The sequence below is a fragment of the Galendromus occidentalis genome, unplaced genomic scaffold (assembly GCF_000255335.2).
Source record: "Galendromus occidentalis unplaced genomic scaffold, Mocc_1.1 scf7180000077128, whole genome shotgun sequence".
Taxonomy (NCBI): Eukaryota; Metazoa; Arthropoda; class Arachnida; order Mesostigmata; family Phytoseiidae; genus Galendromus; species Galendromus occidentalis.
This window is the reverse complement of record NW_003805116.1, coordinates 160,181-186,782: the sequence shown is the minus strand read 5'-3', so window position 1 is coordinate 186,782 and position 26,602 is coordinate 160,181. Positions and strand designations below refer to the sequence as shown.

General features: G+C 50.8%; 1 protein-coding gene and 1 non-coding gene across 2 annotated transcripts; one reads left to right on the top strand and one right to left on the bottom strand.

The window, feature by feature from the left end:
* The first annotated feature begins 4,470 nt into the window (after positions 1–4,470).
* On the top strand, positions 4,471–14,519 carry LOC100899264 (uncharacterized). Its single transcript, XR_003777089.1, has 19 exons — positions 4,471–4,671; positions 4,840–4,975; positions 5,147–5,214; positions 5,513–5,755; positions 6,213–6,288; positions 6,406–6,569; positions 6,833–7,131; positions 7,295–7,535; positions 7,877–8,033; positions 8,269–8,476; positions 9,107–9,313; positions 9,591–9,759; positions 9,894–10,178; positions 10,273–10,535; positions 10,670–12,129; positions 12,277–12,402; positions 12,538–12,690; positions 12,792–12,935; positions 14,439–14,519. It is a non-coding gene; the product is annotated as an uncharacterized LOC100899264 (transcript).
* A 1,478-nt stretch (positions 14,520–15,997) lies between these two features.
* Positions 15,998–20,303, bottom strand: LOC100906548 (protein Mo25). Its single transcript, XM_029110866.1, has 8 exons — positions 20,194–20,303; positions 19,852–19,974; positions 18,040–18,162; positions 17,589–17,864; positions 17,244–17,396; positions 16,936–17,051; positions 16,715–16,808; positions 15,998–16,539 (listed from the first exon to the last, which is right to left on the bottom strand). The coding sequence occupies exons 2-8, from the start codon at positions 19,951–19,953 to the stop codon at positions 16,270–16,272; spliced, it is 1,134 nt and encodes a 377-aa protein (XP_028966699.1). The 5' UTR covers positions 19,954–19,974; positions 20,194–20,303; the 3' UTR covers positions 15,998–16,269.
* Positions 20,304–26,602: the final 6,299 nt, after the last annotated feature.

Sequence of the window (26,602 nt, the reverse complement as noted above, 5' to 3'; positions counted from 1 at the left end):
ACGCATCGTCAATGAAGTCGACGGGAGTTCACGCGAACCACAACAAGCCAGAAATATTTCCTCATGACGTCCGCTTCGCTCATCTGGAGCTCAATCCCGGAATCCTTATCCCAGGGTTCGAGGCCTTTGACGCGAGGGGAGCGCCTCGGATTCACGGGATGCGTAGCGCGAGTCAATGATGAGGGACCGCGCTTGCCTCTCGGAAACGCCGCTTCACTGGCCCTCCGACACTGCTGCCGCGGCTCAAAGTTGGTTATTACACGAACACATCTCGGAGAGATTGAACATCTGACAGAGGAAAGAAGGCTCGGAAGGCGGTCTTCAGAAAGGCGAACCATTCAGGTGCAACTCCGCTGGGAGAGTTCAAACGATGAACCATGAACACCCACTTGAGGAAAATCGCATCGTTCACACGAGACACTCACAATAGTTTCGACACCTCACGGCTCTACATATATTCATTCCTGAACATCGTGAATTCGCTCAAACCGAAAATGTTCCAAAAACCTTTTGTCCAAGGAATTATATAGCCCGTCCGCAGCATTCCGTTCTCCGTTCGATCCGACCTTTCGGAGGTACAGTTTGAGGTCATGGCATCGAAAAAATCATATTCGGTCTCCCGGCCTTCTTGGTTTCTGGCAATCCGGGTTCCGGTTTCCCTTTGAGATAAAGATATTGAGACGTCAGGCTTCTCACCTGCACGCGGTAAGCTCACGATGTTCGGCGGAAACCTCTAACCCGCGCGATGGAAGGGGAAGGGGGTCATCTTCCACACTCAGCGGCCCGATTCACCGTGCGAAATCCAAAATAAGGCTCGACGACTCCTGGAGGGGTTTCTCGTCACTCGCGACCGCAGAAGCCCGTCGTACCACCTCAATATTTAACTTGATCCCACAAGATCGTGATCTCGACGTGAGTACTCGCTCAAGATGCAGGAACATCATCAGTGAAGATCCTGAAAGAGGAGATTTTCGGAGTGAGCTTGGCGGGCTCGGGGTGTGATCGAGCTCTTCCGGAGACGATCGTCGAAAGCTTATCAGGAAGACCAAATGGATTCTCTGGCTTCGTTAGCGTCGTCACCAGCTCGAAGCTCGACAGAGGATTCTCATCATCAGAGTCTGGGAACTCTAGTAGAATTCAGATATTACCGTACATTAGGGATCATTGAACTCCGATGAAATCTATGGATATGATCTGATCCGAGTCAGATATCGTCGGTTCATCGATCATACATCTGTCGTTCGAGCTGTACGGAGGGAGGGAAGCGCGGAGGATTCATGTTTTCTGGATTGTCGGCCCCAATACGTCGTAAATGAGGACCAGAAAAGAGTCCACGGGACCAAGCGTAGTCGCTGAAGCATCCCCGCAGCGTCCCGAGCCGAAATCTATGATATCCGTCCGAGTTTCTCCATCGATCCACGCGTAGAGGGAAAACTATCGGGCGACTCAATGTGTGCACAGGCTCCGTTGCTCAGCAACCTCTTCACCTACAGAAGACGAAGGAACCTCTTCGGGTGGATTCATACCCTGGTTCCAGGTTCATCCGAAGCTCCCGAGATGCGCTCCGTCCCACAGCTTCCTCTCTCTCTTTCCAGCTAAGAGCAGCGGTAGGTCGCTGGCTTCTGGCAGCGGTGGTGGCGGCGGCGGTACACTCTTTCCTCTGAGCAAGCATTCTAAATATAGCTCCTCTCCACACAGCACTCTGACCATCCAGAGGGTCTTCTCTATTAGCTGTTCAGGCTTAAAGTTGAACCTCTGCCCAAACCGCACATTAACACATGGTCATGTGAAAGACGTCGCCAGCGCTTTTTACGTTTCTTTACCGTTCACGTCGTTGTTATCAGTGTCTGTTCCACCGAGGCCTTCGATCGGATTTTATCAAAATGTGTACTCTGCTCCAATTGCCGACGATACACTCGCTCGATGAAGTAAGCGTTCCCAGCATGATCTACAGCCGATCTCCCACGCCTTGTCGATGGAGTGTCTGAAGAATGTGTTCTCCCGCTCTGTATCGTTGTTTGCTGGAGATTTACAATAATTCTTTCGGAAGGTCTTCGAAGCTCACCTTCGAAGACCGGTCAGCAGACAAGATGCTGCGACGCTATATTTTATCAGAGACAGCCTCTCTATAACCTGTACAGAGCGCAGATTTCATAGCAGTCTCGCGGGGAGCAGACCTCTCGGTCGTAGAACGATGCGGGTTCGATTGTCCTCTAGTAAAAGACCACTGTCAAATGCCTTGTTGTCAAAACATCATTCGCGAGAACTTCCTCCGGAGTCTCCGGGTCGAGGAGGCCGATGCGTCTTTTCCGCAAGCTTTCTCGGTCGCCAACATCATTCGAAACATCGCCCATATTGTTCTTGCTCCGGGATTGAGAGCCTCGAGTTTCCGACGGAGGTTTTCAACGGAAAATCTTTTTCGATGTTCCGAACGATTGAGAATCAGACACAGCATCGCTCGACCACCATACAGCAGCGGCTGGTTCCGCAGCTTTACGGAGTCCAGAGAAGTCGACTTGGCTTCCGAATGCAATCGCCCGTGGAACGAATAAGGTTTTGCTTTGCTCTCCCGTATAAGTATCGGGCTGTCTCTCGAACGCAGCAGCTGCTGCTCGGACCGCTCGTTCTGTTGGATAAATAAATGTCATCGCTGTATCCCAGAGAGTCCGGATTTCCCTATCGCCGCTTGCTTCAATCCATCGACGGAGCGTCTTTTTTCGATCGGGAAGGCAAAATCCAGGAGAATTTCCCCAAATCGAGGCGAATGCTCGCCAAGACTCTCCCGGAGCGAGCTCTCTCACGGAAATCTTGGAGCTAGAGCTCCGAGTCCGGACCGTGAAGTCGCGAGAATGTGATTCTATTCTCGAGGAAGCACCCTTCCCGGGATCAAAATTTCGTTGCCGCGCGTCTTCGCTCCGCGTTTGACTCTCAGGGCGCTCATCGTGTCGGCGAACATCGCTCTGTCCGATGGACCTCGGAAGGGGCAGACTTGTCTCCGAAGGACTCTGTCCAGACAAAAACCCTCGTGACCGCACGGAATCAGAGCGCAAGTGCTCCAGGCGAGGCTGTTTTGTCCGAAGCGACGTGACGGTTAAATTTCCCTCTGACCCCGCGAGAAAGTCGCCGAAGCATTCAGTCAGAGCCTTGAAAGTTCGTGAATGAAGCTCGAAAATCCGCCCATTGATCGAGATAATCGGACTTGACCGTTTGGGTCGATCTGCCATCCGCTGTCTTTTGATCGAGAGTGGGTTTCGCCCGTGTGGCATAGGTTGCGCGAATATTGGAGCTCAACCTCCACGTCGCTGCCGAAGCTTAAATAGAGGGGAAACATCTTAGGGAAGATTGTTTACAGGAAGCACCCGGAGTAGGGTTGCGAATGATACTTCTTTCGAATAGAACATGGTATCACTGATCCCCTGCGAAACTTCCCAACCATTCTGCTGTGTCTTGGCAATGACTGCTTACGTAACAATATTTCATGTTCTGTCCGAGCGTCGGAGCCTCGTTTCATGATATCTAGTCGACTCCAACGGTAGTCGAGTCCGTCGGATTGTTTTCCAGGCTCGACGGCCTCTCACTCCGCATTGAGATCGATATCTTTCCTTCCTTCCAAAGGCCTCCGAAAACGTTCAACCTTTTCGAAACTATGTTGTGAGAGACTTCCTGTTGTGTGGCCCACATGTTCCACTGTTTACACTCTCCAAGGCTTTCAGGTGCTCTAAGACGACGCCGTTTCGATCACGTCGACCACGTCAGGGTTCGAGCGCTCTGACCGACTGGGTCTCCCTTGATTGTCTCTATAGGTAGAATATCCGCGCGCTCGAGTCGTTCGCGATGGAGGCGATCCGCGAATCTGGAATCCGGTATAATTCTTCTGGTCGGCTGATATCTCTGCCGGTAATGAACGAGCCAGGGTTCAAGCAGAGTTCAGACTCATGTCTCAGAGACAGAGCTACCGCTTCAGTCTCGGATGCCTCTTACGGAATGCATCCTTTTGAATCGATGGCAGTGTTGAGAGATGTCAGCGAGTTGTTTGCTTCCCCTGAGATCTATTTTCGAAACGAAAGCGACCATCCGTCTCACAACTTTCGGAGCCAGGCTCCGTGTCAGGAATTCGAGCTTCAAGCTTGCCAGGATCGGAATAAATTTCCTGTTTCTGATCGTTGACGAGCGAGAACCGCATCCTTATCGGAAAACCCGCCCTGGGGAGTCCCTCGTTCCAAATAGCCGTCGGTCTGGAATCTCCAGTCTCGAGTCTGGTGTGAGCGTGCTCTCAGAGCTCGAAACGTGACCTGATTAGAAGCTCCCGGTGCGAAGAGAGGGGTCCCTCATTCGTCTTCATTGATGACTAATTTCGTGTGCTTCCGTATTTCCTTCTAATACCTGTACTCTTCTATTCTCTTTCTCTTTACTTGCAGCTGCTATCTCATATTCCTTGCCTTCTGTGATACGATGTACATAAAGTCGAGCATGGATTATCGATATCAAGAGGATATTCCTGTTGGCCCTCTCCGAGATTCCATCATTTCCTACGGGAGTCTCGGTCCCCTGCTCACTTTGGGGGATCGTGTCGTTTGGGTCCTGAGAGACGGACCGCAATTCGGTTGGGTGCGATGGGTCGGTCGTCTCCCCGACGTTACCGAAGACGGCTGGACGATAGGGGTGGAATTTGTAAGTGTTCTGCTCGCGCAGAGATCGAGGATCTGCGGGAGAGGTTTTGGGTCGTCCACAAACGATTCTCGAGTTGTCGATGAGATCGAATGAGTTGACGGAAATCTCCAATATTGAGTGATGGATGAGAACGAGGAATTCATTCCAAGATTGGATCCCTAATTCCAGGACAACCCCGTTGGCAGTGGAGATGGAAGATTCGCAGGCAAAAGATATTTTTTCGGGAGACAAGATCGCGCTTTATTTTTGCCAAACACCAACCTTGTAAGGGCGGAAGAGTATCACCTTCAACTCGCGAAGCAGGGTAGGTCAAGAGATTGGATGAGAAATGAGAGCTGATTGATCGTCGACAAGAATTCCGCCTCGGAGAGCCATATCGATCATGACAGGACACATCTAAAAGTTCGGGACGATCATGGATTTTTCCATGTCCCCGTCGCGAAAGCTCACTCGCATCACTGACTCTTCCTTCCAGAGGGATTCGGGCCCGGGAATCAGCAGGTTGTGGTTCCGCCTTACACCACTCTCCCATCGCGGAATAGTGTTTTCGGTCAGGTGAGCTATCGGCGAGTAATCCGAGTTTCGGAAAAAGCTCGATGCGACCGAGCGGCTGGAGAGCGGCGCCGGGGAATGCCGGAGTTGAGTGCCGCGCGAACCGACCGACCTAGGATGGAGTAATCGGAAAAACGTCCGCTCTCCCATTCGTTCCCATGTTCGCGCTGAATTTTCTCGCCAAACATTCGCAAAAGGAACAACTTCAGGATATTTCATACGGGAGCGGGATGACGAGTCTTCCCAGCGTATGTTCCAGGAGAGTGATATGGCTGCACATAAACTTAAGAGCCCACTATTCCAGAATTGCGTAGAGCTGGATCCACAATCCGAGCCGTGTTCGGCGGTAGCCACTCCCGTCCAAACCAAGAGGTCGATGTTCCGAGCGTTCAAGCTGAAGAAAAGCAAGAGTCTCCAGGAATCGGTTGAAGATGAAGTTGGCTTCGGTAATGTGAAGCTGAAACGGAAAGAGAAGTCGCATTTCCATCTTCTGCCTCTGAGGTTCCCCAAGAGTCCATCGAATTCGTCGGTCGTGAGTTTTTTTTACAAATAATTATTCGTCGAAGAGGGACGTGGAGGAAGATTAGTTATGAAGAGACGGAATGTGCGGGAGTTCCCTCGATTGACTCATCCCGAGCTAGAGATTCTCATCCTCTTCGGACTGACCGTCCTGACCAGGGCGCCCCCCCGCTCAGGCGGAACCCTCAGGCTGAGACCTACAACACAGAAGCGTCGATAGCTATGCTGACCAGTGAAGTGTCAACATATCCGCTGACGACAGTTGTTGAGCTCATACTTCGCGAGAAACCACGAAGAATGGGTCGCGTCGAGGATACTGCCATGAAGACCGACTCAAAACGCTGACTCACTCGCTCAGAAGCCCATCGACGGCGTCCTCTGGGCTTTTATCTGAGCGGTCTTTTTCAAGAGGAGATGATTCGGTCCTCGGCCTTGAGTGACGTAGAAAAAGCCCGTTCTCTGAATTTCAGTCTTCAGCGCCACCAAATTTCGGACCGCCGCGAATTGCGGGGGCAGAACAGCTCGCAGAGGACTCGTCGATGTCAGGTATCTTTTTCCCTCTTCGGAGAATGTTTTTATGATTTGCTTCCGCTGCTGCTGAAGACCGGGAGCTACCCCCACTAGCCTTCCAGCATTCGAGAAAGAGCACTTCGCGTTCTTCAGGGGAGGAATCGTCTCTGATGTCCTGTCTCCCGTCCCTTGGTGGAAGTCTCCTGCGACGACGTCGGAGCAAAAAAGTTCCAAGGTATCTGCGTCGACATCCTCGAAAAAACAAAAAACGAAAGCGAAAAAACGAGCCAACGATCAGACTCCATCGTTCGCTTTCCGTAAGTTTACATTGAGCTAGGTTCCGAAGCCCAGGCAGCCCTCGACCTCTACTGGAACGATGCTCGTAGAGGAACACTCGCGAGACTCGATGCTTAGCTATTTGGTGGGAGTGCCAGCCAGTCGGCCGGCGGCCCGGCCGGCCACGGTCTCCGAGTGGCCCTCTCAGCAGCACACGGCAGACAGTCGCTCGGTGTGGGAGAAGAAGAAGAAATTCACGGCCCTACTCTGCATAGTCAAGTTTGTAGCATGTTCCTCCTTACAGTGTCGACGACAGCTGACGGCGATTCTACCACGTCCAGTCTAGTCTCGAACGGCGTGGGGAATTCCCGGCAGTATGCCATGCTCCAACAGTACCGTGATTCCCTGGAGGCTCGGAACACGCCGAGACTCGAGCGGAAATTACCGCATTTGGCCAATCCTCAGCCGGGAACTTCGGCTGAAGTTCAGCTCTTCCAAGTGAAATCGCAAACGCCGACAATTGTTGCCTCGCAACAGGCGCGTAAACGAAAATTCACCGCCTCGAACAGCGTCGGAGTCTGCTAACCCCGATCATACCTCCAGGTGAGCTACCGTCTCCGATGAGTTCCTGTTTATTGTTCAGATGTTCTCCGATGGGCAGACGGAGGTTTAACGCTCGTTCAGAGATCCTTCGAGCTCTACTCCTCAAGCTTCCACATGCCCCGGTAGCGTTTTCCGATCACGACTCTCAAGAACGCCCTTGCAGATGAAGATTTCGATTATCTGGACGTGGACCAGCGGTCGAACTCTCTACAAATAACCAGGAACAGATCTCCCATCACACCCTTCGAAAGCCCGTCGTCATTACCCCTGGAGACGCAAGTTGTGAAGAAGAAAAAGAAACGAAAAGCCCCGGCCCCTCCTGCGCTGAGTTTGACAGCTGACGGAACCAGCGGAAGCGTAGGCAGTCAGAGTTTCTCGAGCGGAAGCGAGAGTTTTCAGAGAAGGTGCGCCATGCCCGTGAGTGCTCTAACTTTGTCCACGCGATTCGCATGCTGTGCTTAACGAACGCTCTCTACGTGCCTCAAGCTATCGAATATGTGTTCCTTCCGAGACTCAGCGTGGAAAAAAGATACCCGGATATTGGCATCTTGGAAAAATTATGCGGAACCGAAAAATAAGGGTCCGAGACAGTGCGGGCCCGAGAGTCCGTCGGGAACTCGAATTCGGGGAGCGTTCGAATACCTTGATTCGAAATCTCATCAGTTAGGACTTACCTCGAGACACTAAACGCTCTCGGTGTGATATTTCCTTCCGCTTCGGGTGCTTTCACGTGGATCGCTTCCAGGCTCAAGAAGAAAGCTCCTTCACCACCGACAAAAACTAAAAGTGAGAAGGAAGCGAGTTCTGCACCTCCGGAATCCCCGAGATTGAATGACCTGTCCCGGATAGACGAAGACGCCGAGTCGGAGTTTGAATTTGTTCTCAGACGCAGTGAATCGAAGGTGAGCCCCTTGCTAGTCTAGTGCCTAATTAGTCACATCGATACCGAGACATCTCGTCGGAAGCGAAGCTGGACGCTGGCCAACTAGTAATGAGTCACAGGCCTCGTCATTTTCTTGACTCTGATCTTCCCTAATTTGAAGCTTCGGTTTTGACAAGGCACAAACATTACATAGTCAGCTGAGATATGAAAAATATTCCTCATTCGATTCATACAAGCTCAATGTATCCGGAAAGGTGAACGATCTCGTCGGCGCTATCCAACGCTTGACCGAGAGCAGCGGAGAGCTGAGCCCGGAAGCAAGGAGTGACGACGGAACAATCACTCCGATCTTAGATTCAGAGGCCTCTTCGTCGACTTCCACTAAATGGCGTTACGTCGATGTTTCCGACTCCATGAGTATCGACTCAAATACGTCGGAGCCACCCCCGCGGCGCGATTCCGGTGAGTTTCGCAGGCCTGTGACGTACACGGCAGGGAGTACTGATTCAGAGAGCTATATAGAAATCCGCTCCTTCGGGCGGAGGAGAATGAGCTCCGGCGGGCAAAGGAGAACCAGTCAAGGGGGTCAGGGCCTGAGAATGCTCTAATGGTCGACAAGTTGGGTTGGGTCGTCTTGTTCCGGTCCGCCGGGTGACAAGCGGTCCAGCATGAGCTCTATGCACAGTATCTCTCCCAATTCTCTTCTTTGAGTGTTTAATGGAGTAGCGAGCTCGTCTCGTTTCCGTTGGGTGACCAGAACCGAAAGAACATCTTTGTTCCTCGCCGATTCGCGCGATTCCCAACGGCATTATCGAGCGGACAGCGAAGAGACTTTCCCTGTTCGCTTCCAATCGAAGCCAGCACAAAATAGCTCTGGCTGAACACGGGTCAATCAAGCATCGACTTCCAGGCATTTGATAAATCTTCAGAACACGTTATCAGCAGCAAAAATAATTTCCGTCGCAGCATGCAGGAAATAACTGTCGGGGCAGCGGAACCGTTCTCATACAATCTGATTGATGCCCATCTGCCAATTGAAGCTTACTTAGGATCGGATGTGGTTGGTTAAAAGTTTGTGTTCTCTATTGACAGTGTCAGAGTACCGTCTTGAGTTCGAAAGGAGGAGAGCGTTCTACGAGACTAAAAATAGGGAAGCTTCGAATGGAAGAGCCGCTTGCAGCACCACGGGCAGCAGAAACAGTCGTTCGTTTGATGAACCCTCGCACACGGGCCAGTCGAACATGAGTAGCTTCAAAGATATCCTCAAATCGCACAGTAGTTCTTCTATTGCGAGCAAAGGTTGGTCCATAGGTGATTAAATAATTCCGTCATACGCTTCAAGCCTGCGGTCACCGTGGAGAGGCTGGATTCCTGTGCCTTCAAAATCTATCCATTCATCACGAGTCACGACGATCTCTACCCCGGCTCGGAATTGATTCGACAATCTTCCTCATCTCGTTTTTCCGGCTCCCGATCGATCGGCCAAATAATGTCCCCTCAGTTCCAATCAGGATGACGAGCTGATGCGATGGGTTCACTCACTTGCCCAGAACTGAGAGCGTATCTTCCCCCACAGGTTCGACGGGATCGGACAGGAGGCCTCCAATACATCCGGATTCCCCAACCGGGACGCGGCAGCTTCTCTACAAACAACTGGAAAGCGCTATCTCAAGGGGCGAACACGACAAAGCAGCAAGCTTGGCCCGACAACTGGCCTTAAATAAGCAGAAAGTATCAACCATCACGTGAGTCATCGAAGATCCTGCGCGAGAGGCTCTAGATTCATGAATCAGGAGCACTTACTCAAGACTTCAACACGACGTCACATCCCAGCCGATCCCGGTAATCTCTCGAAGCTTAAGCACTCTTCGGATTCCAGGATAAACTTGTACGTCGAGGACAAACTGTCACATGTGGGGCCGATCCGATTGATTCTCAATCCAGCTATCACATTGCGTCAGCTCAAACAGAAAATCCAAGCAGACTACAGATTTCCTGAAGCCCGTCAAAGATGGGTCATAGGATCTGGGCTCGCCATGGACAACGAGCGGACTCTGGAGGAGATGGGCATCAACAGAAACGATGCGAATCTCTTCTTGTATCTCGTGAGCGCTTCGAAATATGGTAGCGATCGCAACCCCGGGACCCCAAAGTCTCTTCCAAGGTACGCACCCATATGCATGATCGCGTTTCTCCTTTTTGAGCTATGCGGCTTTAATCCAAAGGCTGAGCTGCGATTGACAAGTGACTTTTTGTAGGGAGTTCCTTGAAAGTTTCCCCAGCGATATCCGACACATCATACCCGAGAGAGTGGCCAGGAGCTCAAAGAGCACACAGAAAGTGCAGCGAGCTGAATCGATCGATTCCGACGAAACATGGCAGACGACCTCTGACTTCGACAACAACTCACCGGAGTCGTCAACGGCCAGGGTTCGGAGGAGAAGGGAGATAATCCGGACAGAAGCCGAACAGAGCGTGGATAAACTCAAAAAGCTGCTCAGATGCCACGATACTCTGAAGGGTGAGTAGAAGCCGGTGCGAGATTAGATCGAACCAGCCGATCGACCCTCGCCGTGCAGGGGACCGGCTGTTCCATGACAAGGATCTCCATACTCCTGATGGGATGGTATTGATGAGGCTATCTACGGATTTCAGGCTGGAAATGCGAATTGTGCGGCATGACCAATCGGCGTGCCGGTCAGGAGTGCGTGATGTGCGGTTCGTTGTACAGTGCGACAAGCAACGACGCCGACGACGAGCGCTTCGACGGGAGTTTGGACGATATAAATAACTTCGACCGTCTGTCAGTCAACAAAATTCACGGCGAAAAGATCAGTCCCGATCTTTCACCGGTCCATGCTGAGACGATCGCTGGTCGGAGTCCTCCGAAGAGTCCAGTGTTCGTCAAAGCGCTCCTACCTGCCTCTATGCCGGATCCGACTCGTGAGAAACCGCAAAGGAACTCGATCGCAAAATCCAGATCTCCGAGCAGAAGTCAAATCCCTCGACCAATCTTCGTATCGGACAGTAGTCCGAGCCCACCGCGACCCCTGCAGCCCAGAACCCCTCCCTCGGCCGAGGGTCTTTGGCGAACAAATCCTTCCTTCGAGACCAGAACTTCAATGATTTCGGCACCCGACTTGGCTAAAGAGGAAAATTTCAACTTATCAAGCGAGAGCGGAAGTGACGGAGAGGGGTCAGTCACCAGTTTCGAGGTCAATGAGAGGATTTTTGCGCTCGACGACGGCGATGAATTGGGAAGGATCACCGATGAGCTTGGCTTGACGTCCCCGTCTGCGAAGCACGAAGGTCCCACAGGCGTCAAATACAGAACCAATGGAGAAAATTCGACTCACGCTGGAGAAGGTCGCAACGAACGTCCGACGACGGCGATCTTCCGTCCTGCTCAAGTGAGCAATGCCTTCATCGCCGAGGGCGCGATCAGATCAGCTGAGATGAAACACGCAATAGAAGAGCCGGCCAGATGTATTTCAGAAACGACGTTCTCAAATCAGCCGCAGAGAGCTGTGTTGCACATGGAAACTGGAACAAGACCGAAACAAGCGAACATAGTGAAAATAAAAACTGGATCTCCCCCACCGGTCCCGTTCAAACCGTTGGTCACTGTCGAGTCCTGGGCGACGCGTCAGGAAAGGGAGCTCGCCGAGAAACGCCAAGGGTTCGCGATCGAGACCGCCACGACGCGGGATGTTTTCGAGGGTGCAAGACAAACGGCAAAATTACGCTCAATTTCCACGAGAATCGACTGTGGTCGGTCGGAACACGTGAAATCCGAAGACGAGGCGAAAGGTGGATTGAAGGAAGCCATAGAGACGCTCCGGACGTTGACGGAGAGCCCGGTGAAAGATTATCTCAAATTGATGCAGCTCGACGACCATGACATCGTCGCAAACACTGAGGAGTTCGAGTGCCCGGTGTGCTTCAGTCTAGTCAAACCTCACGAGGGCATTGTGCTCAGGGATTGCCTTCATACGTTCTGCAAGGAGTGTCTACAGCAGGCGGTCGATTTCTGCACGGAGGCCACGGTGAAGTGTCCGTTCATGAACATGGACTATTCTTGTGAGAGTTACCTCCAGGAAAGAGAGATCAAAGCTGTGAGTACATCCGCATCGCTTCGGGGCTTCGGGAAGATCAGCGGATAGGGGAGATGAGCTATTGGGTGGAGCATGGATTCCCGGACAATCACTCCTCCCGATCTCGTGGTGATTTTCAATCAAGACGAGCTGATTTCTCCTCCGCAGCTAGTGTCTGAGGAAATTTACGAGAAACATCTGAGACGGAGTATGAAGCAGGCCGAAACTTCGGCTATGAACTCTTTCCACTGTAAAACACCTGATTGTGCTGGATGGTGCTTTTTCGAAGACAATGTGAGTCAAGAATTCGAGTCGGGGAATTCGACCCGGCGAGTTTCAGAAGTCGCCCTCGCCACACGAGGTCTATATCAATTTCCGCTGATTTTCAAAGAAAAATTGCTCGAGCTTGAGCATATCGACGATTTACAGGTAAATAACTTTGATTGCCCGGTGTGTTCGAAGAAGAACTGTTTGACATGTCAAGCAATCCATGATCCTCTGAACTGTCTCCAGTTCCAAGACAAACTCGAACTGGACGCCGAACTTACCGACGACGCCAAGAAAACGAAAGCGTTCCTCGAGGTTAGGGCATGACGGGCATTATTCAGTCAGAATCAGAAGTCCCCGGCGATTGTCAGTATCAAAATTTTTTGATTTGTCTCATCTGATCTCTCCTTCTACAGGACATGGTACGCTGTAACGACGCGATGCACTGCCCCCATTGTAGGATCATCCTGATTAGGAAATGGGGCTGCGATTGGGTCAAATGCTCAATGTGTAAAACAGAAATTTGCTGGGTTACTAAAGGACCCCGCTGGGGACCAGGGGTAAGTGGAATGAACAGCTCCGGGGAGTCGAGATTCCCGATAGAAAAAGCATCCCACGGAATTCTGCATTTATTCGTGCGCGATCTGTGAAAGTTGATTCTATCGATTCTCCCAAAGTTCGTGCTCCATCTCCATCAATTCTCTCTGGGCATCGATTCGTCTCAGAGCCGATTTGTACCACCTGTCATGGGGCGAGGCGGGGCCCCGTGGCGGTGCTTCCCCTGGGAAAGAAGACATCACAGCTGTATGATCGATCGAGAAAATCCTTTAGGAGATCCACATTAAGCACGTTATCATTCTTTGAGCGATTCTCGGATTCGAAATTCTACCTGGCTGTAGAGCCCGGAAGAATCTAGGGCCTGCGGTTCGCGGGGCAGGGAAGTCGCCAAATTGTTTCCGAAGCCAGAGATAATCGTTTTTGTTCATCTCACGGGATTCACCTGCGTTTGCGAATCTTTTGAGATTCCGTTTCTAAGGGTATTCCCACCTTCGGAGGGAATCCTCTCCACTCCCCCGGAAATCGCTCCGACAAATAAGGTATTCAAGAAAAGGCTTGCCGTCCTCGATGATCATGTCGGACATATTATTGATGTTCATGAGGTAGCAAGTCCCCGGTTCATTCGCTAGGTCGACGACAGTCGTCCGGTGTCCGCTAAGTTCCATCCAACGAATACCTTTTCGGGGATGATGGAAATGGCGGTGAATTCCGGAAAGGGGGCATCAGAGAACAAGAGAAATCATCCATTCAGATGCGACCTACTTGGATCCCCAGCGTTGGCTGTATTCATTGTCCAGACGGATGACAGCGTCAGCGTAAGAGCCAGCTGAATCCGGATCATGATTTTGCGGAAGGCCATATCACCGACCTTGGGAAACAGGGGGAATCAAAGAGCTCTCCCTGTGAGAGGGATACGACGCATGTACACGCTGTCTCTAGAGGTTACTCAAGATCACAAGCAGGAGCTCGCGCAATTAGAGAGAAGGAATTATCATGATCTCAATTCTGGAACGCAGCACTGAATTTATCACACCAAATAACTCAGCGAGAGATGCTTCGACCATAATCACGTTCATGCCCGGATTGTTTGAACTATATATATTCGATTCTCTTCGATCAAGGAAAGCGATGACGGACTTCTTTCCGGATCCATTACCGTTCTCTACGAAGATCGTGATCAGCGACGAGCTTTAGCTACTCAGCTCACGTTGTGCCGTCTCTGGGAGCGATTCGACGCAGCGATTGCTTGTCGAGCGCCCTGCTTTCCTCTTTTCGGATCGAACAGATGGAAAATGATCGAGACAGAAATCCTGGACTCCTCAGAGTTGATAGCGAGTTCAGAATTCGACAGAAATCCTCAACTCCAAGTTCTTCGTGACGGAGCCGATCCTTATATCATCAATGAATCGGACTGATTCTCTCATTGAATACGAATTATCGGCGCCTACGATTCAGCCCATCACACGGAAACGCAGGGGATAAGTCTTGACATCATTCTCTTCCAGGGCCGGGGTGATACATCAGGAGGCTGTAAATGCGGAGTCAAAGGCGTGAAGTGCCATCCCAAATGTACTTACTGTCATTAGGTGTCGGCAAATCCTAGGCGACCCCCCCCAGAGCAAGACGGTCTACCATGTGAGGTTTGAACGAGACGTCGGGAAGCGCCTGAATAAATTGTTATTTCAAGGATATAAGAATTGGTTCTGATTCGTGCCTCGCATGATTATCGGGTCGACCATGGGACGAAACTGGTCGTAGTCTTCCGGCATATCGAAAGGTTTCCCAGAGAAAAGCATGAACGGGGGAGGAGCCGGAAAAACCATGGAGTTGACCTCCGAGTCTCGAGAGATGGACTTTCGTTTTGGACCTCGCGACATCCGAGTCAAGCTGATTCTGAATCATTGTTCAACTCGAAGAAGCTCACTCTCGGGGAGTTTTTCTCCTCTCTTCATTTTTATTAAAATAGTCAAGATACAATGCATCATCAATCGCACCGAACAGTCGGGGTAATTTTGTTTTCCTCCCGCTTTTTCCGAGGATCTATCATCTGTGAGACTCGACGCTAGGTGTTAACGAAATTATTACTATGGCACATTCACGTGTATCTTTCCGGAAGCGAGCTACCTCCATCGATTAGTTCCTCCTTTCAGAGGCAAGCCCTGGGATCTACTGGATAGCATAAGAGCTCTTGAATAAGGAAGGACAGTGGAGTTCGAGGTGCAAGGCCTAAGCATGAGCTCATCCGGGGGATGATGCTGCTATCATGTCTCACCGGGGACTCGATGCCGCAACGCGATATTTCCACTTCTTCTCCCTTCGATTTTCGAGCTCGATGTGTTCCTTCCCTTCTCTCTTTCAAAATGCATAATTTCCCTTTCGTTGTGTTTCGCGGGGGTTCTATCGGCGCCTATTTGTGCTAGATGAGGCCAGCGCATGATCTTTCAGCAACTCAACAGATCTCGCGGCCGCTCAGCTTACACCCGAATCTCGCATTTTCGATGCAATTTCCGGGCTGATGAATGGACTCATCCTGCTCGCGTCCCTTGTCCCTACTCGCTTAAGGCCAAGGCAGTGAACGGCTTGGAACCGCTCGTGGGTGATACAAATATAGTGACTCATATTGGATTATCGCTACGATTGGAAGAAGATTCTCATTTTTACTGCCCAGTCCTCGTCGTTTTCCCGGTCGAGGTACCGATCCGGAGTATCAATGTGACCCTCGTCTATGTAGGATGATTCCTCGCTCACATCTGACCCGGAGTCACTGCTAGGCTCATTTCGCAATGAGAGAACGTCCCTAGGCCTCGGAAAGTTCTCTTGATTCGCCATGATCAGAGTATTTAATTTCTTCAGCAGTAATCTGTTTCGCTGGATTGTAAAATCGGGAACAGCGGACCCGGGAACTCTCCTGACTCTCCTTTCATCCCTTCGGAGGATCAGTGATATGGATATGAAGGGAAGCGAGATTTATGAGAAGGCCCAAGGTTTTCCGAGGCGAAAGGATCATTCCAAGCCCGGCTTCACAAGAGAGTGGATACTCAGCACCGTACTGACCCTTCTGTGTAAGATCAATAGAATCGAAGAACACGACAACTGCCGGCTGGCAAAATCCCGACGCAACGACGAATTCGGAGTTAGAGGGATTCTCCCCGGCTTCGAAACAAGACAAAATAATCGACATTGTCGCTTCGAAATTTCGTCCGACTCAGAGTTGTGTGTACTCATGTTTCTCCGCGTGCGCAACAGGAAAATCAACAAGAACAGTCGACGGCTGCAATTCGATTCCTGCCGACGGAGCGAAGTCCTTTCTGCTCGGGTCACAGAGCTCTGTCTCACTCAGTCTTTGGGATTCGAACAAATCGGATTCGGAGGAGGCAATGGCGGTCCCTGGTTCATCGAAGGCATTCCTTGTGCCCCTAGAGGAATCATCTTCAGCTCCCTGATCTGTTTGACCACGTAAGCCTTCTCATCGTTGAACTGCTCTGCCAGATTCGAGTCGGCCTCGTCAGCTAATTGGAACCTGCTCAAGAAGTCGGCGAGCTTGTCTTTGTTTCGAACCAGAATGTCCAGGATCGCGTTTGGCTTATGCGGATTCGCCACGAATATCTGTAAGCAACGTGAAAAATCAGGACCTACAGTATTTCGGCAGGCTCTCAATGTTTCCGGGGGGAATCTCGGGGACAACTCTTGGAACTCATCGCCGATCGGAAATTCCATCTCCTAGGCAAAATAAGAAGACTGGACGATCGGATCGCATCGCTCCTTCTCGCTCAATACTCACTTTGAATACATGGAATGCTTCGATGCGGATATGTCGTGACTTGTCTTTCAACAAGTTCATCATCAGCTTGAGATTCTCCACGTTCGAGATGTACCTGGAAGAGTTTTCTTAGACTGTGAGAGCCCAGCCGAACGGAGATACTCCTTGGAGCATTCCGATTGATAGCAGTTTTATAGCGGATAGCGGGTCATCGAGGTTGATCCCTTCCCTAGAACACGCACCTCGTCATAACGTTGAAGTTGTGGCGATCGAGGAGAAGTTCACCCAAGAGTTTCAGCGAGAATCGCAGAGTCACATAGTTCTCACTGTTCAACAAGGCGCGGTAATGTGTGAATGTCTGGGATCGGGGGAAAAATCTAGGTTAGTTACCATCAGGCCAGTTCCTCCACGAATGCTTTCTGTATCGCTCGCTGTGAGAAGAAGAAGGTAGCTGTGGGCCTAATGATCCGATGCGAGCTAGAGCCGAGCAAATGACTGTACACGGGGAATCTTGGAGCAAGAAGAAATCAGGAGTTACGAAACAACTCACTCGGTCGTAATTAGCGTCGAGGAATTCGGCCACCATGGGTTTGTGTTTTGTGAGCAGCTCCTTGAACGTTGCGAAGGCATCGGCCGAGATTTCTGCCGACGAGGTTTCTATGTACTTGAACAGATTGTAGAAATCGTCCGAATAGAGTACCACCTGTGGCAGCGCACAATTCTTTGCTTAGTTGGTTGGAGCCTAAGATTTGAACTGAGCGATAGAAAGTTTCGGTGAGCCGGGACGATTCAAGTCAGCTTCATAGAAACTCCCCGAGGAGGAAAATCGCGGCGTGATTGAGCATTTCGGAAAGTATGAACGTGACGGCGAGTTCGACGATGCTATGGAACTGACCTTCGCCAAGCTCTCGCTGCGAGCACACTCCCTCAACATACTCCCGCAGTTCAGCGCGATATCCGGCTTCTCGTAGCCGCTCAAGAGAATGAAGAGGATCTGAGGCTTGAGGTATATGTATTCCACGGTGGGGTAGCGTTCGCCGGCTCGATGCCTCAGTACCGAGTTGAAAATGTGGACGACATCTTTGCGGCCCTCGAAGTCTATCTTCGATAAGTTCTGAACAAGGAGTAGTAGGAGATGTGAACTGTAGAGTTCCTGGGACAACTTTGCGACCTGAACAAAGAAAGAAAATTATATTCGATTGATCAATGAAAACTTCGGGTTGCTTCATCCGAGCCCGGCTCAAGCCACGCCGAGCGGGAGGAGCGATCCTGTCTGCTCTCCGCACGGACTACGGCCACCAGCTTCAGGACCTTGGAATAGGGATGAGCGCTGCCGAGTTCCATACCTGGGGATCTGAATGGGCGTCTCCGTTGCCGAGACCGTAGATGAAATTCCTCATGAGACAGAGATTTTTCGAGACGTCCTCCTGCGCCTTCAATGCCTTCATGAGGGTGTTTGGCAGCTGTTCCTAGAATTGAGAAGTAGTCGATCAGACATCGGTGTCGGCATTCGATGCGACACCGCTCCCTGGTTCCCGAACGAGGTTTGCTCTGCTAATCGATACCGTGTCGGGAAGTGTGTTCAGATGGCGGAGTTATGAGACCTTGGGCCATCAATGGGAGGAATCAAACGATTGGGTGCCCACGGATCGCGGAAGCTCCTCCAATCTCACATTCCGATGCCTCGCCTGCTATATGGGGTGAGCTTTGATCGAGTCAAAGCAAACCGCTGTAGATCCCGTTGTCGGTGGAGGTTCGATCGCCCACAGCCCTAAGACCCATCAGAATTGAATCGATCGGCAGAAGCCGTCGTCCCTACAATCGCGGACGCCGCCGCGCCGCGATCGCTAATATTCCTCCTCCGCCAAAAGCTCATTCGAGGGAATCAAAGGGAGTCGACCCAGCAGTAACCGAAAACGTTCGTATCGGAGATAGAGATCTCATTGAGACGCAGTGACTGTCTGACACCATTCCCCGATCGGGATGATGAAAGCTTCCCATGATCTGCCGAGACCTAATAAAGATTGGAGACAGATTCGAGAACATAGACCACCGCTGTCACGGCGGCCTTGTGCAAATTCTGCCACGCCCTCACACGGCCGTCTCCGTCGTTCGCTTGTTTTTACGTTGTCGTCTCCTTCGAGTTTTTTTCTCCCCGGAGCCCTCTCGTAAGAATTGCCGTCGGAGTCGTCAGAATCGGAGTGCTTCGGAAATCTAATTGTGAACGACAGCTCGGGAAGGAATCCGTCGTCGGAGCAGAGCTCTGATTCGCTGCACTCCGGAGCCGACTGATTGGAGGAAGGATCATTTCGCGCTCCAATGCTCCTTTTCTTACGGCTGCATGTTTTGCTGCAAGCTGGTCTATTTTGCTGCTATGACGACAATGCCTCGATTTGTGATCGTGGGATGGATGGAAGACTCTACGCCAGTATGGGAAGCGCCGCAGCATCTCTACCGATCATGATTCAGTCCGCGATCGCGCTAAGGATGATTTTGACTGTAGTCTCCCGACAAATGCCGCAATTACGTCCGCTTGGGAGTGATTCGGGTGGAAGGGATAGGGGTAGCGATCCCTGAGCGGCGAAGGCCTCGCGGTCACGCTGCTATCCGATTAATTAGCGATTCCTGGCGGAGAGTCAGCGGCCGGAAGCTGACGAGGATCAATTTACTGAATTCGGCCCCGCGGCAAAATTACGTTTAGGCGTACGTCGGCTGGGGCCGACCCTTCCACGGCTCTCTCTGCGAAAAGCTTGACCCTCCGCTGATAATGGATGCAGAAGGTCGAATTTGTACAGCTTAAAACGCTACGCGGATGTCTACAACCGAATCCCTCTATCTCCGGTTGACAAAGACGATTTCTAATGCGAATAGCCCCGAGATTATTCTGCGGAGAACGCCGAAAGCGGCGTTCGCCGAATTCACGAGAGTTCTCCAAGGCTTGGCGATTTCACTTGGGGCACTGTCGCCGAGCGCGTCCCTCCTAACCCCTGAGATTCTCCTTGTCCCGCTCAGCTGGGCAGGTCCAGGCCTTTGCGCCGGATTTCGTTCGTGTTTGGGAGAGCATCTCGGATTGACTCATTCGAAGATTGAGTCTCTGTCTGATTCCGCACCATGACCAGAATGTTCGACGAACTCTAGACCGGCCGTCTTCAACTCACTTTTTCGGCTTTTTTGTCCACTTTCTCCAAGGCGTTGACAGATTCCTTGAGAGATTTCACTACCTCGACCGGATTCTTGCTCGACTTTCCGAACAGCGGCATTTTCTGAGCTTGCCTGAACACCTGTAATCAGACTATCACCTTGGTTGCTTCTCAAGATTAAGTTTCGTTCCGGAGCCGAGCGCTCACTTTCGAATCTGAAACCTTAGAAATAACTCCGGAGCTCTCCGCGATGGAGCAAAGTTTATGAGCGGTTGCGAAACGAGCGGGCGGAACGTGTTGTCCGGCCCGCATATGCTAAGTAAGTCGATTTCCGTTGAGTTCTGGAGAAGTTGAACTCACGTAGAGATCTTTTGGCGTGAAACGAGTCCGCGATCAGTGACTACCTCGGAGCTGCTCGAACCTCGTTGATAGATTCGGAGGTCACATCGGAACTTGGAGCCGTCGACCGTCCCGGAGGCCGCTCAGGTCGCAGTCGCAGACCGACTCCAGACTCCTGCGTTATAAGCGGAAGGAAATGCGCACTTGATGATGTCGTTCGCCGACAGACGATCGCACTGCCGGGCCTCCCACGACAGGATACTCTCAAGAGATTCCACACTGACACACAGCTGATCCCTCAGTTCATTGAACCTTCCTCAGTGTCGGCTCCACTCCCCGCTCACGAAGTGCAGCTGGACAAGCCACCGCTAGACTGACAACAGCCGATCGGGGGCCGCCATCTTGGAGAGGAGACGGAGAGCAGGCCCTGCTCCTTTTTGCTGGTGGGGATTCTTCCACCACAGAGCATGCTCGACGAGATGATGACAGGGTGGGTAGGAAGTTTCGCTCAACGTCCTGATGTTGGTGGGATATCCCTTCGATCACCCTAGCTCCCTAACTTCTTTTGTCGCGGGAATACACTCACGCGTCAGACAAGAGATATATTCTCGAAGATTGTGGCAGCATGAGGGGGGGGGAGACTTATTTCGACCAATGATTCGTGAATGAGGGAGTCGGAACATATCCGATCAGGATGGGGAGGATCGGAGAAGGTCGAAAATGTGGGAACCGACAACCGACTCGAATACCGGACCGGCATGAGACGTTTCTTCAACCCGTTGACACGGGGAGAGAAATATCCGCTATGAGCCCCAAATGGAAATGGAGGAACTCACCGGCCGGCTCATCATCGCTTTTAAAGAACAAGCTCCGATCGGTCAGGGTGGAATACAGGCTTCTAGTCGAGCTGTCTCGGATGAATCTGGTCTCCGTGACTCGAAAGACGAGAAGGTTCCCTATTCTGTAGAGGAAGTTGGAATTCATTCGGCTGACGACCTCATGAGGCCACTGCCATCAAGCTGGGTTTTTATGTCATGCTTCCTTTTCTCTGTCGGTCGTAGGAATTCCATCACCTAACCCTTATCGTCGTCTCTTCAACTTCGCGGGAATGGAAACCGGGTGTCTCCATTTCGGACCGCATTCCAACTAGGCGGGGGAAAGCGACGAAACTCTTTCCTCGCGAACGAATTCTATCTCTCGTCTCCTTGTCGGGGAGCTGTCCCTGAGAGCCCGCGAAAAGGGAACGATGACCTACTTGACTACTTCACTCCGACAAACAAGGAAAATTCCGGAATGAGAATAGATCTTTATTGAATTCTCTTATTGTGTCGAGGTTCAATCCATTTGCATTTGCATATTTGACCATCTATAATCTTCTCTCTAAGTATAAAAATCGCATGTATGTCTGTTTGTTCGCTATGCATTCCATAACCACAGAACATGCAGCCAAGATTTTTGGAGGGAGAGATCATTATATACCCGAGAAGGCTAAGCGCCAATAAAATTTCAACTTGCATCGAATGGATCGCTACGTAATCGCGTATAATCATTTGTCGTTACTTCGTCCTCATCGTTATTGGAATGAGCATGAGCTGATTCGACCAATGGGATGGCAGTATCGACATGAACATTGTAGAGTGATGTTCACGTGGCCATCCCTAGGAGGTAAGCTTTGCTCTTTTGTCATTCAAAAGGAAATCTTCAGAAGAACGTTTTTGAAGCGACCGTCATGCCCCCCAAGCGACAATAAATTGGTCGGTTGACACGTTCCGCCGCGAAGCGGAGGGCGACTCTGGCGCTGGAGATCAACACGCAAAGAGAATCGCGATTAGAATCCGTTCGGAGTAATGTTGCTCGACTCCGTGCAAATGAATCATCTGATCATCGAGAATCGAGGTTAGAAATTGATGGTCTTTACACGGCAAACGCCCGACTCAGCGGAAACCATGATGGAAGAGCTGCTAGATTGGCGTGCAAAAAATCTACCGAAAGCAAGCGTGAACAACATTACTACCGCAGAGATAGCGAACATCGAAACCAATAAAGTCGTCGATTTGATAGGCATTGTGTACGACATCGGAGTGCCTCAAAATCTGGCTTGTCGTGAGGAAATTACCAGAATCAAACAAAACGTCCGTATAGTCGAGGACACGCATAGAATTGTCAACTTGGGCATATGGGGATCATCCCATGATCTTGAAGGCATGGAAGAAAAAAGTATTTCTTTCACGAATCTCTTGGTCCGGGAATGTTCCGGAAAAAAAGTTTTGAATACGACGGACAGCACAATCATCGACAAGCAGTCGCTGAATGCTGACATAAATCGACTACGGGAATGGTGGTCAGAAGAGGGTCAGTATGAGCAGTTTAAAGAACTGGGACTCCCATCGATGAACCCAATAAATGAATGATGTAATTCGAATGATTGTTCATCATTCAATATCGGAATATTGATTACATTCATTACAATAAACGAGAAATGAGAACAACAATGCTAACAGAGAATCAACTAAATATTTTCATCCAATTCATATGGCCCTCTGCCTGTTCCAAGAAAATACATTCACGGTTCGCAGCGAAGCGCAACCGGGCACGCTAGTTATCTATAATTGAGACTTACGTTGAATATCTAGATTTCATCGTTATGAAATATTCAAGTAACCGTTCAAGTTTCCCCATCCTGTGGCTAGCCATTATAGAACCCCGTATAACACACGGATGCGCTGGTTACTATTTACTATCGCCTTCAGCGGCAATATTCAAATTCGTTCGATGCACCGATATAGGAAGTTGAATGGCCTCCCTGTGTAACTATTATTCAGTCCTTTCCCGACCTCCTCGGTTAACAATAAATACTCCATTGATAAATGCACAAGTTACTTGGAAGAGTCCCTCATGCTACCTGCCTGTTCGCTGTACTTATTTTTCCATTCGTCTCTGACGATTTCTCTGAGTGTTCTTCGATCTGATTCCTCATCACTGAAGACCTTCATCCACCGCAAATCGAGATCACATCTGAGATCATCCATCAGGAGGAGTTGAGGGGCAACATGTACTGCGCCACAGTCTCGGCTTGGATCTCACAGAGACTGTAGACGTTGCCGCACGTCCCTACGCTCGCTGCCGATTTCCCGAGGTCCATGGCCAGTAGATAGCTCCGCGCTGCAGGAGATGGGAGAACCCGCAGTGTTTTCCGGATTCCTTCGATCCATCTCTTCTCCACATTGTTCTCCCCGGCAGCGACGAAGCACAATATTCGCCTCAGACAATCGTCACTGTCAGACGAGGCAACGAAATCTACCGCTCTTTGCAGGATCTCGAGCGCCTGGTCCTTGTTCGTTGATTCGCGCAGCTCCGAGAGAATCGCGGCGATGAGCGGCGCATCTCGCGCAATCACCGCCAGTCCCGCTTCTAGCTGCTGTTTAGTCTCGTCGGAGGGCATCCGTTCAGTTTCGATCGGAGGCTGGAAAGTCTTTGACGAGCTCTTCAACAGCGGTCGCGGAGCCCAGCCCGTAATCTCGACCATGGTGCTAAACAGGCTCAACGCAAAAATCAGTACCATGCACAACGACCCCCATTGTCCTGGTGAGGGTAGGACAAGGGGAGCCGCGTCACTTTCCTGAGTCCCACGGAGATCGATGCAGATAAGCAAGAAGATCAAGACGCGAGGCCTCATGATGATGCGTCAGACGAGCTCACCTCGCGAGAGAGCGCCGAGCGAACTCGATGATCCGCGATTGGTTCCGATTCTTCGGTGCGCGCTCCGGAAGTCCGAGATGGCGTAGAAGAGGCGTCCAGCAGAGCAGACCGATGAGCGTATGCCTCCTGAGAAAGTTGGATCACAGATGAGATACGATCGAAGACGGGTCGGACTAGACTTTGAGCGAGAGAGGGATGATCCGGGAGGGAGAGAGGGGTAGACATAGCTTGATTCTCGTGTAGAAAAATCATGATTTGCTCCGAATGATCGAATGACTCTCCCCTGGGTCGATTCAGTCGAGTCGACCCATTTTCGTTGGCGGCACCATTCTCTAAAGACAACGCCGAGCTGCGAAGCGACGTACCCCAAGTTCCTTCCCTGCGCCGATCGCTCTAGCCAGGTCCGACGTTCGCGGAGATCCCACGAGTAATCGCGGTATGGGTTGTCGTCAAAATACATCCAGTTCCATCACGGGGTCTCACTCAGTGAGGCTTGTTTTTGAGGGTCGCGAAACCGATGAAGCAAAACAATTTCATGCTCGGGACAGACGAGAATTATTCGAGCTCACATCAGTCCTGTCAGATGGATGCGCTTCCGGCGTCTCAGGACCCATGTCGGCTGTCTTGAATCGGGACCCTCTCGCCAGGGCGAATACCTTAAAAAGAAGTTTAAAGAAGTAAAAAGTTAGGTTAAGATGGTTTAAAAAGGTTAACTTCCCCCACTCCAACATAAATCAACTCTCCATCCTTGTAAGGGGCGGCAGAATCCCGCAATTCCGAGAGGATCGCAGCGGAATCGTGCGGAAAGGGGACCGAAATGGACCCGAATCAGATGATTCGCTCAGGGGAGTATGACTCGGGTATTAAGAGCAGATCAGGAATCGCGAAGGAACGAAGCTACGTGTGTGGGGCGGTGCGCAGAGCTCTTAGATTTCATTCACCCTAGCGTCGAGACCTAAGGTGAATATAGCTCGGAGACACGTCCCAGACGTGGCATCAATCCCCGCCAGGTATCCAGTCCAAGGGGGCAGAATGGGCGTCAGGAGGGTTGTGCAACTCGCTTCCCGCAGTCCACGCAGTAATGGAAACCGGGTGTCTTTATTTCGGACCGCATTCCAATTATGCGGGGAAAGCGACGAAACTCTTTCCTTGCGAACGTATTCTATCTCTCGTCTCCTTGTTGGGGAGCTGTCCGTGAGAGCCCGCGGAAAGGGAACGATGACCTACACTAGCGGCAGGAAGTACTTCGACGAACACATTTTCGCACTTCCGCGGATTCGGGAGATGAATTTCCCTACGAGTTTCCATGTACATCGCAACATTTGATGTGCGTCACGGAACCTCATGACAATGAGGTGCGACCTCCGCGTTCTCCCGCTTAAAATGTGGAAAAAGCATCAAGCGCGCGACAGAAAGTATTTTGACAGTTTTCGCGGCAAATACCTTTGTACTCAAAAATGAACCTTCACTTTTGGTGAATCGCAAAGCTGATACAGACTAAGCCGGGGCGGCAAACAGGAGAAAATTTCGATTTCAATATGGGATTTAATGGGACAAGTTTCTCAATTCAAGCCGATAACATCCCAGAAGAGATTTTCCTCATGCAATTTGATCACGCGTGCTGGAAAAGCCTAGGGAAACCCACAAGATATAAAAGATATTCGCCGATCCATCGCCTTTCGATCTTCGATGATGACATTGGGTTGCTGGGTACCGAGTTCCCTTCCAAGATATATAGACAGCCCCTGCCCTTCCCCGGCGTCTTAGTCGGAAGCCTTTCATATCTGCCAAGAATCGGAAGGCAAGACTAGAGTTTCGCTTCATTGAGGAACTCCGATTATTTATTATCATTAATATTCAACTTAAGTACGGAGCTTGCAGTTCGACCCGCGGGCAAGAGGTTTTCCGCGATCCCGGTCCATGCAACGCTGAGCATTTACAATCGACGACCCCACGAATATTGTAGTGAGTATTGTACAGATAGGATTTGCCGGACCCGCCAGGACCATCGATGAAGAAGAGCCGGTCTGAGGCGCCCGCGAAACTCGCGGGCATCGCATCCACGGCATGCTTCTGTCCATGATTCAGAGAAGAGTACATGCTTCCTCCTTGTGCCGATACATTATCGTAATCGAGTTCGATGGGTGCTTCTGCCGGCCTCTCGATCTCTTGAGCGGGGAGCAATGTTGCGAATTGAATATTGATGATCATAAGTCTTATCCGCTATGTTGTATGTAGTACGCAAAAACAAGCGATATTTCGCGTGTATTCTCTTTATGGAGGAAGTTTTCGATAAGGTTCGAACAATAGTCGTCCCACATACTCTGTACATCGAATATCGCACAAAACGCCAGCAGATAAGCTAAAAAGCTGCGCAATAAAGCGGAACTCTGAAAAACGACAGCTTCTTTTTCGAATTTGTTCCCGCGAGTCCCATTCTTAGAATACGGAGCCTCAGGGTTGTTCGAAACGCAGTTTCGATGTATCATGAAAGACTTTACTGCGTCATGCAATTCTGGATCATGAATGGGGTCGGGTATCTCGGCACAGCAGACTCGATCGATAGCTTCTGGTGAGCGTGGTTTGTAGTCGTTTTGAAGTATGAATAGAGCATGGCAATGAGGCAAACCTCTTTTCTGAAATTCGATCACGCTGACATGGGCAACGACTTTTCCAGAAACCTCGTTTTTGAGGATGTCATGGCGAATTGTATGCAATTTGGGTTCGTAGA

Excerpts from the sequence above, each read along its gene's own strand:
- LOC100906548 (XM_029110866.1), bottom strand. The coding sequence starts at position 19,953 with ATGCCGCTGTTCGGAAAGTCGAGCAAGAATCCGGTCGAGGTAGTGAAA. Across the intron at positions 17,397-17,588 it reads GCAGCGAGAGCTTGGCGAAG|GTGGTACTCTATTCGGACGA; the intron begins GTCAGTTCCATA and ends GCGCTGCCACAG. Across the intron at positions 16,809-16,935 it reads AACTTCAACGTTATGACGAG|GTACATCTCGAACGTGGAGA; the intron begins GTGCGTGTTCTA and ends AAACTCTTCCAG.